The sequence below is a fragment of the Sciurus vulgaris genome (genome assembly GCF_902686455.1).
Source record: "Sciurus vulgaris genome assembly, chromosome: 1".
NCBI classification, from domain to species: domain Eukaryota; kingdom Metazoa; phylum Chordata; class Mammalia; order Rodentia; family Sciuridae; genus Sciurus; species Sciurus vulgaris.
Genome location: NC_136461.1, coordinates 205,724,138 through 205,739,135, shown reverse-complemented (window position 1 = coordinate 205,739,135; position 14,998 = coordinate 205,724,138). Strand labels below are relative to the sequence as shown.

General features: G+C 39.9%; 1 protein-coding gene across 1 annotated transcript in view; it reads right to left on the bottom strand.

Annotated features, from left to right (window-relative positions):
• The window catches only part of KHDRBS3 (KH RNA binding domain containing, signal transduction associated 3), a 172,470-nt gene that overhangs the window by 79,026 nt on the left and 78,446 nt on the right, over positions 1 to 14,998 (bottom strand). The window contains exons 3-4 of the mRNA XM_079118540.1: positions 11,204 to 11,320; positions 6,457 to 6,603 (exon numbers count right to left, since the gene is read on the bottom strand). Coding sequence (XP_078974666.1) covers positions 6,457 to 6,603; positions 11,204 to 11,320 — 264 coding nt within the window. The remainder of the gene's footprint in view (positions 1 to 6,456; positions 6,604 to 11,203; positions 11,321 to 14,998) is intronic.

Sequence of the window (14,998 nt, the reverse complement as noted above, 5' to 3'; positions counted from 1 at the left end):
AAGGTTCAGAGGAGTTTCCTGAATTATTTATAATTTAGAATTAAAATGTGAAAGACATTTAGCAAATCTATAACAAAAGGTACACTGTCTGTTCTTACTATTCAAAAGTCCAAAGGAAAAAAAAGTGAAACTTATGGAAGGCATTATGAAATAAGAAAAACTCATATGAATACCAATCAAAAAGGAGGTTGAAGTCTAACACTTGCAAAAGCAAATGATGACTAATAATTCAAGTTATTTTGATTAGCCAAAAAACTTAGGGATTAGGAAGTCTATATTTTACTGTAAATATAGACTCTTCCCCTAACCTCAGGAGTCCTCCAAACCTTTCTATCGCAATTTCAATTTCTCCATCAGAAGCCTACTAATAGGTTCTTAATGATACTAAGTCATTTGTAAACCACATAATAAAATGCACTAGATAAATGCTAAATATCTGTCCAGTTGAAATCTATTGAGAAAAGTGACAGTCATATGCAGCTAAACACAGATGGGGGAAATGTGGCTGAGGCCCTGTCCCAAAGCACATTAAAAAATTTAAAATTAGAAATGAAAGCACTGCTTTTAAGTAAGGGTCAGGTCACTATAATGGTGTCATGAACCTCCAATTAAAGTTCATTTTAAATATCGTCTTTGCAAAATTGTATTAAAATACAGAAATGCTGCAATAGAAAAAAAAAGGAATTTGAAGTAGCCTGAATTCAACCAACTGAACTTAACCAGCTATATGGTTTTAGACAATTATTTAAGATTTTAGGTGACAGTTTCTCCTAATATCAGAGAAGTGCTACTGACATTATCATTGTTGGTACAATATTCTTGGTCTTAGAAATAATGCTTTTAAATCAATAGAAACCAAATCATGCATGATGGCTTACAGACTAATTTCCCCATTGAAAACAAAACTATTATGACATCGACATTCTCATCAACTGTGGAGAGCAAAGATGCAACAATTCTAATTAAATACATACATGTAGGATTTTCCTATTGAGTTTAGAATCTATTTAACTGTATGTTAGTGTGGAGAATGCAAAAAAGTTTTTAAATGAGGTCATCAAAAGTAACTTATTGAAAATCAATGGGTTCTCTGCTAGAACTTTACACTTCAGATATATTTTCCAAAATATGCCAATATTTAAGGAAAATGTAGTGGTCTCTGTTTACATTATAATATATATAAAAAACCACAATGTTCATAATTTGGAGGTGTGGCTAAATAAATTCTGGAATGGGCATATGATATTATGCAAATATTAAAAAGAATTAAATAAAATTTTGTATATGTACATAAGGACAAAAGTTAAACACTACATAAGTCTTAAAAAATATGGGAAAAGACTGAACATGGTATTTTTGGAAAAGTGGGGACAGCCTCCTATGAAGACCAGTAACAGTCAGGCATGGTGGAGCATGCCTGGAATCCACTGGCTCTGGAGGTCTAGGCAGGAGGATGGAGAGTTCAAATCTAGTTTCAGCAATTTAGCGAGGCCCTAAGCAACTCAGCAAGACCCTGTCTCTAAATAAAATATTTTAAAAAAAGAAGAAGAAGAAAAAGGGTTGGGGATGTGCCTCAGTGGTTAAGCGCTCCTGGGTTCAATCCTTGGTACCAAAACAACAACAAAATAAGACAAACAACAAAAGCTGATGAAATGGTTCAAAGAAACCAGGAGTCTGGAACCCCACTGAAGGTACACAATGAACCAAAAAAATAAATTTACTCATGAAAAGTAGCTGAAGTGAAAGTAACAAAAGTAAGAGTCTGTGCCATGCTTGACTGGGGATGTTACCACCCCTCATCCCTAGCTTGTGCCATCCTTGACTGGGGATGTTACCACTCCTTATCCCTAGCTTGTGCCATCCTTGACTGGGGATGTTACCACCCCTCATCCCTAGCTTGTGCCATTCTTGACTGGGGATGTTACCACCCCTCATCCCTAGCTTGTGCCATTCTTGACTGGGGATGTTACCACTCCTTATCCCTAGCTTGTGCCATTCTTGACTGGGGATGTTACCACTCCTCATCCCTAGCTTGTGTCATTCTTGACTGGGGATGTTACCACTCCTCATCCCTAGCTTGTGTCATTCTTGACTAGGGATGTTACCACTCCTCATCCCTAGCTTGTGCCATCCTTGACTGGGGATGTTACCACCCCTCATCCCAGGCTTGTGCCATCCTTGACTGGGGATGTTACCACTCCTCATCCCTAGCTTGTGCCATTCTTGACTAGGGATGTTACCACTCCTCATCCCTAGCTTGTGCCATCCTTGACTGGGGATGTTACCACCCCTCATCCCAGGCTTGTGCCATCCTTGACTGGGGATGTTACCACCTCTCATCCCAGGCTTGTACCATCCTTGACTGGGGATGTTACCACTCCTCATCCCTAGCTTGTGTCATTCTTGACTGGGGATGTTACCACTCCTCATCCCTAGCTTGTGCCATCCTTGACTGGGGATGTTACCACCCCTCATCCCTAGTTTGGATGGCACATTAGGTCCCCAACCATGAGTAAAGCCCTGAAAATGCACAGTTTTGTTGGAGGACGAAACTCACTTAATTTGGAATAAATGTCCAGCACCACTATCAATAAATTAACAATTCATAACTGCTTTATCAATTTAAGTAGCAAATAAACAGGGAAGACTAGCAAATCAGTCAGCCTAATGCTGTCATCAGCTTACGAGTCAGAAATGAGAGGACCAGGAAAGGAGATAGCAATGGAGGTCTTGGTCAGTTCTCCACACGCCCTGGCTTGACGGTCAGTGGGAGCACATGGAGAAACACGGGAATCCAGCACAAAGTAAAAGCCATGGTGGACATGAAACGGGCCACTGTGGAGCACTACCCCACCTGCAAGGCTCTCTCACAGAGCAGGGAAGGGTCCAAGTACAACCTCTGACAGACCGCTGGCTGACCTAGCCAAACAGGCTTAAAAATACATGCAGGAAGAAAGAGGATAAACAGACAGGCCCCACAGAATTCGTTCAACTGAAAACAAAATTTTTTTTCGGTACTGGGGATTTAATCCAGGGGTGCTTTACCACTGGGCTACATCCTCAACTCTTTTCATTTTGAGGCAGGGTCTCACTAAGGTGTGAGGCTGGCCTTGAATGGGTGATCCTCCTTTCTCAGTCTCCTGAGTTGCTGGGATTACAGGCATGTACCATCACACCTGGCCCAACTAAATTATTAAAGAAATGGTAGACAAAAAAGAAGCAATAACAAGCTCTGGGAAGAAAATATATCAGAATTCAAATTTGCTATAATATGTTGTGTAAAATCCAGTTTTCATCGGAAAAATGAGGGACATGGGAAATGTGACTCATCCCGTGAGGCCACTAAAAAGAAACCATCTTGGAGAGGCCCAGATATTGGATTTGCAAAAGAGGAGAAAGCAAAGTGCAATAATTCAATTTCCAACTCAGCTGAAGAGCTCAATGGCAGATTTGAGAGGGTGGGACACCAGTGATCTTGAAGATAGTCGATCAGAATGATCCTAAGAATATAGAGAAAACAGGGTGAAGAAAAGTGAGCCTGAGACTTAGGAGACAGCAGCAGGGGTGCCAATAGTACATCACGGGAAGCCAGGGTGGAAGGGTGGGAAAGACAGAAAATTTTAAAGAAATAATGGCTAAAAGACTCCCACATTTAAAGAAAGTCCTAAATCAATAAATCCACAAACCTAGCCAAAAAGTAGGATAAACTTATACATCAAAATCCAGTTGCCCAAAACCAAAAACAGAAAATCTTGACAGTGACAAAAGATAACAAGAGATCATGTACAGAAACACAATGAAGTGGTTAGTGACTCTCCTCCAAAGTCATGGAGCCAGAAGGCAGCAGAGGACACTTTCCAAGTGCTGAGGACTGTCAACCTAGAACTGCACAGCCTACTGTTAGGTGGAATACAGTCGTTCTCAGAAAAACAGACCAAACAATTCTGTCAGCAGCTCTAGTTTACAAGAAATACAAAAGGGAGTCTTTCAGCTTTCAAAAGAAATAGTACTATTTTAACAACAGGAATTGCAAAGGTATGGATTAATGTAAAAATGAAAAATAAAAACTACTATAAACCATTTTTTTCTCAAGATTATAGATGCAAAAGTCCTTAACAAACTATTGGCAAATTATATCCAGCAACAAATAAGGAGTATTATATAACATGACGAAGTGAAATGCAAGTTTGAATTCACATATAAAAATCAACTAATGTAAAACACAATTAGTGATAGAAATGAAGAAGGAAAAAATACATGATCGTCTTAATGGGAGGAGAAAGCATCTGGCAAAATTCAACACCCCCATTTATATTTATTCATGATTAAAAACTCAAAACTAGGAATAAAAAAATAAGTTCTTTAACAGGATAAAGAGTAGCAATAAAAATCTAGCAGTTAATGCTAAAAGACTGAATGCTATCCTTTTGATTTCAGCAATATCATCTCATGGAAAGTTCCAGTCAGTGCAAGGAAGGTTTTAGTCAGTGCAAAGATGGAAGGTTCCAGTTAGGATAATGGGAAGGGAAGGGAAATACCAAAGGCATGCAGCCTGGATATGCCTGTAGAGAAGTAAAACCATCTTCATTATCAGAGGACATGATTCTGTATGTCATGGAATCCTAATAATTATGCTAATTAGGATTCCACTTAATCATGCTAATAACTGTATTATAAAACAATGCATTCGAACTAATAAACATGTTTGGCAAGGTCACAAGACAGAAGATCAATATGTAAAAATCACCTGCATTTGTACATACACATGGCCATCTGAAAATCAAATCTAAGAACAATTCTACTGGCAGACATGGTGGCACATGCCTGTAATCCCAGCGACGTGGCAGGCTGTGAAGTGGGAGGATCACAAGTTATCAAGGCCAGTCTCAGCAACTTAGGGAGGCCCTGTGCAACTGAGACTCTGTCTGAAAATAAAAAACAAAGGGCTGATGATGTGGCTCAGTGGTTAAGCTACCCTGAGTTCAATCCCTGTTAGCAAAAAAAAAAAAAAGAGGAGGAGGAAGAGAATTCTACTCATAGTAACATCATAAAACATAAAATATTCAGAAATAAATTTTAGAAACTAAATACAAGACTGGTACCCTGAAAATCAAAGCATTGCTGAGAAATTAAATGCTTGTAATATGGTTTGGGTTTGGAATGTTGTCAAAAGTTCCATGTGTTGAAGGTCTGGTCCCCAATGCAGCAGTGTTCAGAGGCGGACTCTTGGGACATGACTAGACCCTGAAGGCTCTGCACTCATCAGGAGATTCAGCTATCGAGGGCTTCTTAGCTGATGGCATTATTGGGAGGTGGCAGAAACTGAAGGTGGGCCTACTTGGAGGAAACAGGGCCCAGGAGTGTGCCCCCGGAAGATGTTTCCCATCCCGACTGCTCTTTGCTTCCTGGACACAGAGGTGAGCAGCTGGCCTCTGCCCCCACCCTTTCAGGAGGATGTTCTGCCTGGCCTTGGGCACAAAGCACTGGAGGCAGACAAACAAGGACTGCAACACTGAGCCAAAACAAGTCTTGTCTCCTCTAAGTTGTTTTCTCAGGTACTTGTCCCAACAAGGAAAAGCTGATTAACACAATCTTTAAAAAAAGGTAGAGAAACGTTTCATATTCATGGATTTGAAGACTTGAAGATAACTTGATCTACATATTGAACACAGCATCTATTAAAATCATAGCACCCCTTTAAATAGAAATTGACAAGCTGATCCTAAAATATATATAGAAATGCAAAGGAACCAGAACAGACAAAACAAATTTGAAACAGAAAAACAAAAAGATGGAAAACATATACAAACTGGATTCCAGATATGACAGAAGTATAAAGTAACTGAACATAAGTACTATCAAGTCCAGCATGGTGGTGCACTCCTGTAATCCCAGGGACGCAGGATGATGAGGAGGACCGGAAATTTGAGGGCCGCCTGGGCAACCTAGTGAGACCCTGTCTCAAAATAAAAGACAAAAGAAAAGGCTAGGAATGTAGCTCGGAAGTAGAGCACCCCTAGGTTCAATCCCGAGGACTGCAAAAAAAAAAAAAAGTATGCTGCTGTGATAAGGACGGGAATATAAATCCATGGTTCTATGCCCATGGCAGGTACCAATGGGCCTGGGGACAGCAATGCCCTTGGGAGGTGGTTTCAGAGTCATGTCAAAGCTCACAAATTCGAGTGCTTAAACTGAACTCATGACTGTGCTCTTCAAACTCTCCAGCCATAGAAACTTAGCAGTGTTATTCTCACAAACCACAGCTCACGTATAAAGAAGAGATAGTGCCAAGCAATTCACAAGGGCACTGTGACACCTACGTTACACGACCAATATGAAGTTTTCTAACAGATGAATACCTATGCAAATAACAATCACTAGCAAGAATTAACAAGGACTATAATAAAAAAATCAACTTTAAAGTACCAGTTAACTATCAATCAAAGTTGTACTAACGGGGATGAGGAACTTTTTGATCTCTTCCAAGGCATGGCCCATCCGGGCATAGGCTTCTGCTGGTGGGGCGAAGACTTCAATGAGAACATGGAGATCATCATTGAGGTGAAAGTACTTAGCTTCTCCACTCTTCCTCAGCTCTTCCTCCTGAAGAAAGAAATGTCAGGTTTAAACATGTGTCATTATAAGAAAAGAAGAACCAAGTGGAAGCTCCCCAAAGCGTACGTGCAAATGGCTGTCACAGAGAATTCACTCGACAGCAAACAATGACCCTGAGACACAAAGGCCTGATCCTGCCATTCCAGGCTTCCCGGCGGCTGATGCTGGCCCTCCGGGGGCAGGAGTGCCCTCTGCTCTCTGTGCCTGCTCTGGCTCTGGCCTTCTGTCTCCTTGCCCACCCCTCCACTGCTGCACAGACAAGCTCTGTGTGTGCCACTGGTGTTGATCCGAAGCACTACCCCCGCATCCCAAACACCTTCACGATCCTTCACTCTTTTCTCTCTCCCCTCCCTGGAGGGTGATCACTGTGAGGCAGAAACTGACTGACTGGTGATGACTTTCCCATGTCCAGAAGAGTGTGTGTATCAGGAGGTGCTCCACAAACAGCTGCTGAGTGAATGACTAACACTGTTCATTCATGCTGCCTTCACGTGCACGTTCATCTACGTGCCAGGCACGATGGGAAGAAAACAGTAAAATGTAGGAAACGCAATTTTATACAATTATGAGGAGGTCTGAAAACATTTAAAATTTCACACAATTATGACAAGGTCTTCTTAAATTTTTGTTTACTTAATAAAATTCAAGGGATATTAAGGGGGCAAAAACAGCTAGTTAGGGGTCTACTGATTTGGTTCTACGACCCAGCTTTTCCTAACTATCTATTACAGTTCCTGATTTTAGAATTACACTTCCTGATTTCCAGGATCCCATTAGTCTTTGTTCTAGTGTATCTTCCTTTTCAAAGTCTATCCCATAAGAGAATCCCAGGAATTCCTGCAACGGCTCCTTTTAACTCCAACAGTGGCCCAGAGGCCAACAATGTGAATGCAAGAGGAACATGATTTTGTTCCTTGATTCTGACTTTTAAGGCTGTAACTTGGCTTCTTAACTAATTCAAATTATTATGAAGAAAGGAAAGATTAACAATTAGAGTATGAAAGGACATGGGACTCAATCAGATGCTCCTGAGTCTTTGCTGTCTCAGTTACCAGCTGTGTGAGGTTAGTCAGACTACATGTAATCCAACAGCTGATTCAAAGAATCAGTGCATTAATGCATGGCCACTGAGGATGCAAGGGATTGTTTATACAAATGCCTGATAAAGAAGATAGTGTATGTACTATCCAATACACTGCACAACGTACAGTGGGCACTCAATAAATGCTTGTTTCCTTCACATTTATGGAAAGTGAATTAAAAGTTGAAAGGAAAAAAGAAAAAATATGAGAGAATAAATATCAGCTACCATAATATTCTAAACACCTCCTGAGAAATTCTGTCTTCAGTGTCACGAAAAGTATATTCTTTTGTGTCAACTGTTGGTTGTTTTGATCAAACATTCCAAACATTTGATCAGAAACTCCTTGTTTCATAGCTGAAAGTTTAAACTTGGATTCTGTCCACTGCAGTTCATCTCTCATAGCACAAATTTCTGAAAAAAAAAACTTTGCTATCAATTAGGAATATTATCTTTGTTCCTTGATCCTGATTATCTTTTCCTAATATGGTAGCAAAATAATGATTTTAACTTGAGGTTATACTTGTTGGTTCATGTATTCTCATTTCTATCACACACTCAAGCTGGAACAAGGAGGATATCTTACAGCTGTAGCCACTATGCCATCCCACAGTGAAGATTCTCAGACATGCAGTGGGCGAGAAGCATCGTGTTGTTTGGGGAAGAACACAGACTCTGAAGATCTGCATTGAAAGACCCAATACAACATTCACTATGTGACTTTGGTCAGTTACTTTATCCGCTTCTGGAGGGGGTCATTTTTAATGTGGGTAAACATAATATAGTATCTATCTCATAAGCTTGTTAAAATAAGGAGCAAATGCAAAAGAAACTGAGAATTCTGCCTAGCACCTCGGCACCCTAATGCAGGTGATGTGGGCAGAACATCTAGCATGATGCAGACAGTATCCTCAACAGACCACAGCACTACTATGCACCTTAGGCTACAGTCAGCTGCTGCGTATCAGTTGAGAGTCATGCAATTTTATCAATGCAGCAAACAAAGTGGAAATTGAATTAAGTTCTGTTTAGACTTTTTAAAAACACTCTCAGAATTTAAAGAGAGGAGATACTTTTAGAATGAGGATTTGATATTTATGTGAATCTCATTAGAAATAAGCATTATTAACTGAGAATTTCTGCAGACTACAATTAAACCAGTGAAAAGGACAAACTGATATCAATATTAAAGTGTCCAAGCAGTAAGCGTCTCATTATAACATAGCAGATGGGATACAGGTAGTATCCATTTAAGTAGCACACCTGTTACTTAAGTTAACACCTGTGGTCATATTCAGTGAAATGCGTTCAAAGGTTTAAATAATGTGCAACTGTAGAGTGTGACAGGTGAGAGGAAAAGCTGCTGGGATGAGTGAAGTGGCATGTTTCTTACTGAATTCAGAGTTTAAAGAAGGAAATGAGAGACTTGGGCTTGGTACGATTTGGATCTTGAGTGTCCCCAAAAGCCTGTGCATTAATGGCTTCATCTCCAGGGAGACACTACTGAGAAGCAGTGAAACCTCTAGAAGGGAGGCCTGGTGGGACATCTTCAGGTGACTGGGGTGCCTCCTCGAAGGACAGAACAGAATCCAGGCACTTCTACTCTTTGGTTTCCTGGTCATGAGGTGACTGATTCTGCCCTGCTACCACCTCCAGCCATGATGTGCTGTCTGGGCACAGGCCCTGAACAACCAGGCCAATTAATCATGGGTCAATACCTCCAAAACTATGAGTCAAAATAAACCTTTTCTCTTTTTACATTGATAATTTTAAGTACTCATCATCATTGAATGGAAAGCTGACGAGTACAGGGCTTCAAGTTGTCAGCCCAAGATCAGAAGATTCCTAGAAGGTTTTCGTATTCATAGCTGAAGGCTGATGGGGCCATCAATGCAGAGTTCAATCTTGTGTACTGCTGAAAGACGACACAGGGACCTATCCCTTCTCTTATTGTGAGAAGAAACGGTGAAAATCTGATAAAATCTGATAAAATCTGAATCGGGGTAGCAGCAAGGGTGGAGTGTTCTGCTATAAGATACACACAATTTCTCATCAACCGGCCAAAATATGGTTCCATTTTCTTCTATTGCAAGAAAAGATGATTTAGGGGATTGGACTATCATCATTTGGGAGAGCAATGCCCAGTGAGTAGTGGGCATGCATTAGGATCATTTTGAACGATTTGGAGTTTCTACCCTAAATATGTCTGGGAATCTTTACTTTTAAACTGTTTTCCTATACATCTGACACAGGCTACATTTACCCTTGCTATAGTGGAAAACCTAGCATAATAGTGTCAGAAAACTGATTTTATTACCTTTGAGCCAAATAATACAATGAATGTAATGTCTCTGATTAAGCTAGATAATGACTCAAGCTCACTGAATCTGTTTTCTTATATGTAAAATAAGGAAAATATTGTCTTCTTCCATTTTCCTCAAGGAAAACAATGTAGAAAATATCTTGTGCTGTGCCTGACCCTCAGTGGCTGTTTGAAAAGCTAATAGTGGTTATTTTTATTATAAAAACTATTGCTTTAGGTGGACTTTTTTTGTGAAGAGACTGGATTTCATCTAAAAAACTTCCACAACTAAAACTCTCCTTGCCTAACATTTCATGGTAGGTAATCATGGAATGTGGATTTGGTTTTCAGTAATGCAAATCTTTGAATAAGAAAACAAGTGACAAGAGAGATCAATGTAAGTGGCACAGATTATGATTTGTGGAAATATCTTTCAAAGATTTAAGAAAGTGATCAATAAAAATAACGTGGTAATTTTTAGCCTGTCAAAAAGCAGAACATTTAATGTGAATACATCAAGGAAAACAATTATGTTTTAGAATAGTAAACAATAATGGAAACACTTCAAATCAATTTTAATAACTTCACAAAATGCATATAATATCAATTAAAGGTCAAAAAGAAAACTTAAATGTATACACATTATAAACTCAACTACAGTCATGCATCACTTAACCCCAGGGATACATTCAAATAAATGCACACTTAGGCTTGTTCCTTACACTTGTTCCACCAGTGTAAGTCCAAAAAGTCAACCACAACATCACTAAGCAATTCAACCTCGCAGGACCACGGTCACGTATGTGGTGCATCACTGCCAAAACACCATCATGCAGTACAGGACTGTAAAAGAGCCTAAAGGACTGGTCTAAACGCAGTGAAGAGAGACCATATGGTAACATTTATGTCTCTTCATCCTCATTTTAGTACTGTCACACTACCTACAGGGTGACGTATTACTCTGGAACAAACAATAGAAGCATTAGCATTGTTTCAGATGCAGGTTATGATACTATGAATGTTGAAACTGGTCAGTGACTTCTCTTTCTAAACAGCACACAGATAAATCACCTCACATCACATTTCATACAGTTCCATCTGAGACCCCTGGTTAGATTTTGTGGCCCAGGTATTAACAGGAAGGATGATCTGAAGACCCACGACACCCGCCCAGGAAAGCGGCCACTGAGTACGATGCACATTACCTTTGCCTTGTCTCTCATGGAGCCTTTTCCCAGGATGGACATTTTTGTCAAGGTTTCTTCTTGTAACCGCTTCAGGGAATTGCCACGTGGACCCAAAAGCTTCCCCACAAAGTTGAACTAGGAAAAACAAACCAACCAACCACATTTGTAACAGTCTGTCTTAAAGCAGTGACACTGTAGCATGCAACATCGCTCAATGAAAACCAGAATCCACCATCCCGCTCTGTGCACATACTGCGAGGCCTTCCACAAACCATGTGAAGTGGAACTAACGACCAGAAGATTCTAAGAGATATACTTTATGCCTTATGCCCATCCCTTTAAATTGTGAGTAGACTTAATTCCCCATAATTTCTGACCTCTATCCTATCAACAATGAGCAGTGCTAGGAATGCAGATGAAGAATACGCTATCAGATTCACTGGACGTGCACTAGGCTGGCCACTATCCTTGCCTGGACTCCTCTGCACCATCAGCACCCAAAATTCAGTTCTCCAGACAACTTGTGGACAGACCTGGATGAGTTCTTGGGCACTCAGTGGAGACAGAAGCTTTACAACAAAATCCATTAACCTCTTCCAAAATAATCAGATATGAGAATGTAGCATTATTTAACCTGGATGCCTGCAGTTTATTTAATAAGCAGAGCAGAAATAAATTAAGAGGATCTGAGGTTAGAATGTGATGCCTTAAAAGCCAGGTTTTCCACTTACCAGCTGAGTAACCCTGGGCAAGTTACCTCACCCTCTGTCTATGTCAGTTCTCTCATCTGTGAAAAAAGGAATAACAAGAGAACTGACTTATCCTCCTAGGGCTGTGCTGAGGACTAAGTGGGTCAATATAAATAAATCAATTTCACTTAGAACAATGCTTGGCAGAAAATAGATGCTCAATGATAAATGAACATATCGTTGGTTTTTTGTTGTTGTGGGTTTTGTTGTTGTTGTTGTTGTTGTTTTTAACCAGGGATTTAACCACTGTGAGCCACATCCTTGGCCCTTTTTATTTGTTTAGTTTGAGACAGGGTCTCTCTAAGTTGCTTAGGGCCTCACTAAGTTACTGCGGTTGGCCATGAACTTGCAATCCTACCTCAGTTGTCAGAGCCACTGGGATTACAAGCATGAGTCACTACCCCTGCTTCAATTAATATATCTTGAATAAAATAATTTTACTAGAAATTCCATACAAATTTTAAGTGCTTTACTATAATTAAGGTAAATCACAAATGCTTCTGTTTACTAAACAGAAGCTCAACCTGTTCACCAGGAACAAACTGCTCTCTCTGCAATATTCTTGATTATAAACTCATACAGTTGCCACTTCTTCAGTGATCTACCTGTGCCTCTGTTGTGTTTTACTGTTTTTAAAAGAAATCATTCCCTGCTTTATCTAATTACAGCAACTGAAATAATTTTCTTGAAATCAATTCTTTAAAAAATCAAAATGCTATTTTTCCTTGCCCACTTTTACTTTTCTGGTCTTCAAACAAAACTCAAATATATATTTTTAACCTTCACATGTAATTATTTTTTGCTTTTCAATATTTAAATGTGCTTCAATACAAAAGTCATATCCCACAGTTTTAAAGTGAAGAACTACTACTGCAAGTTGTGGAGTGGGTCCGCGCGTGGTGACCCACCCACACACCTTATTCTTGTCCCCATCCTCGTTTCACCTCTTTGGAATTTCAATTATTTAGATACTAGACCTCCTGAGTTGAATCTCGAAGATTCTTTCTTATTTTTCCCAATTCTATTTTACTTTCTGGAAGATCTGACTCCATTTCTTATGTATCTATAGATTCTTTCATTTCTGCACTCAAATATTAAATCAATAAGAGGGCGCTGCTGTAGTTGCTTCCTTTTTTTGGTATTTTGTTTTTATTTTGTGGAAAAAAAACAGAGCTTATTTTCTTTCTGCAGAAGTAAATGGCAGTGGCCCCTCATGCTTTGGAATTCACAGCACGTGCTTCTTCCAAAGGCTGCCTCCTTCATTTTGAGAGCCGGCTCTTTGCACCTTCTGGACTGCTCTGAGATGCTGGGTAATCCTCTGCTACCTGCTCTTCCAATCAGACTGTGGCTCTAGAATGCTGACTGGAGTTGTGCTTTCTCTGGCAGGGCTGATCACTGGTAGAGTGCGCTGTGAACACGCAAGCCCACTTTTTCATTAAGCGCTGCTCAAATTCCGTACCTATACTTCCTCTCTCTTGGGTATTTCATTTCACTGAAGGGGATCTCCTAGTCTTCTGAGAAGAGACATTCACCTGGCTACCAGATCCTGGGAACCCACTGTTCAGCCTGCACACTGTTCAGGATGCAATCCCCTTGTGCTCCTCGTGACATTGCATCCAAGCGCTCCGTCGTTTTAGGGTGGAAGCCTTCTCTTTCTTGATCTCTTCGGGAAACCCACTCTGTCTTTCACCAGGGTGTGGAAGGGCAGATGACTGGCTTCTCAGATGGGAAAATGTCTGGCAATACAACAACTTGCAGGAACTTGCAACCACACCTTCTTGTTCCAGTAGTATCCTCTAAATCCACTTTTCAGAAACTGAAATCTATAATTCCTAAGATTCTGCAAGGTTCCCCAAACCAAGAAGCATGCTCTGGGTGAACACAGCAAGCTGAGGGCACCACATTCTCCAATTTTGAGACATGACCACCCACCCACAGGTTTGCAGGTACCAAAATTTTACTGACTTTATCTTTTGTTGTTTCACTCTTCCTTTCTATCTTTGCAGACGTCTTTATTCATTTCTATTAATTTTAGAAGGCTCGATGATGGAGCAAAAATGAATTTTTGTGATTATATAGTCATATTTGCATTGTGTCAAACATTTCCCAACTGATAAAAATTAAGAGGCGTTAGAAAACATTCAGTCTAAATACCCAAATTTATAAAGAAGAAACTGACGTCCACAAAAGAGTATGATGTAATCAAGGTAACTTGATAAAACAGGATTCTGGCTGAACACACAGCAGTAAATGTGACACACTGCATCAACAGAAGGAAGGACAGAACAATAAGATCACCCTCAAAGATGCAGAAAGGCATTCAATGAAATCCAGCATCCTTCATGACAAAATCACTGAAGAAACCAGGAGCAGAAAGAACGTCTGAACATAACAGAGGCCATCTACGAGAAGCCAACCTTACACTGGACTGAAAAAAGCTAAATGCTTTCTCTCAGATCTAGAATAAGACAAGGAGGCTCACTTTTGCCACTTTCATTCAACACTGAATGGAAATCCTTGCCGGAGCAAGCGGGTAAGAGAAAGTGTCAAAGTGCCAGTGCAGATGACATGATCTTACGTAGCAAATCCCAAAGCAAAAAGCTATTAGAATGAATAAAGGATTCAGCAAAGCTGAGCATACAAAATCACCATACCAAAATCAGTAGTGTTGCCAAATTCCAATAGCCAATTATCTGAAACAAAAATCAGAAGAGCAATCTCATTTATAATAGCTATGATAAATAAATAAAATGCCTAAGAATGAATTTAAGCAAAGAAGAGAATGGTGTCCACAATGAAACTGCAAAACTTGGGTGAAAGAATCCAAAGAAGACACATAAAACCAAAAAGGCATCCTGTTTATGGATTCAAGAAACAATATTATTAAAATGTCCATACGACCAGAGCAGATTCAAGGCAATCCCTGTTAAAACACCAATGACATGCTTGACAGAAAAAAAAAAAAAAAAAAAAAAAAAAAAAAATCCCAAAACTTGTGTGGAACTTCAAACATCCCCAAACAGCCAAAGTCATCTTGAGCAAGAAGAACCGAAGCATGAGGCAT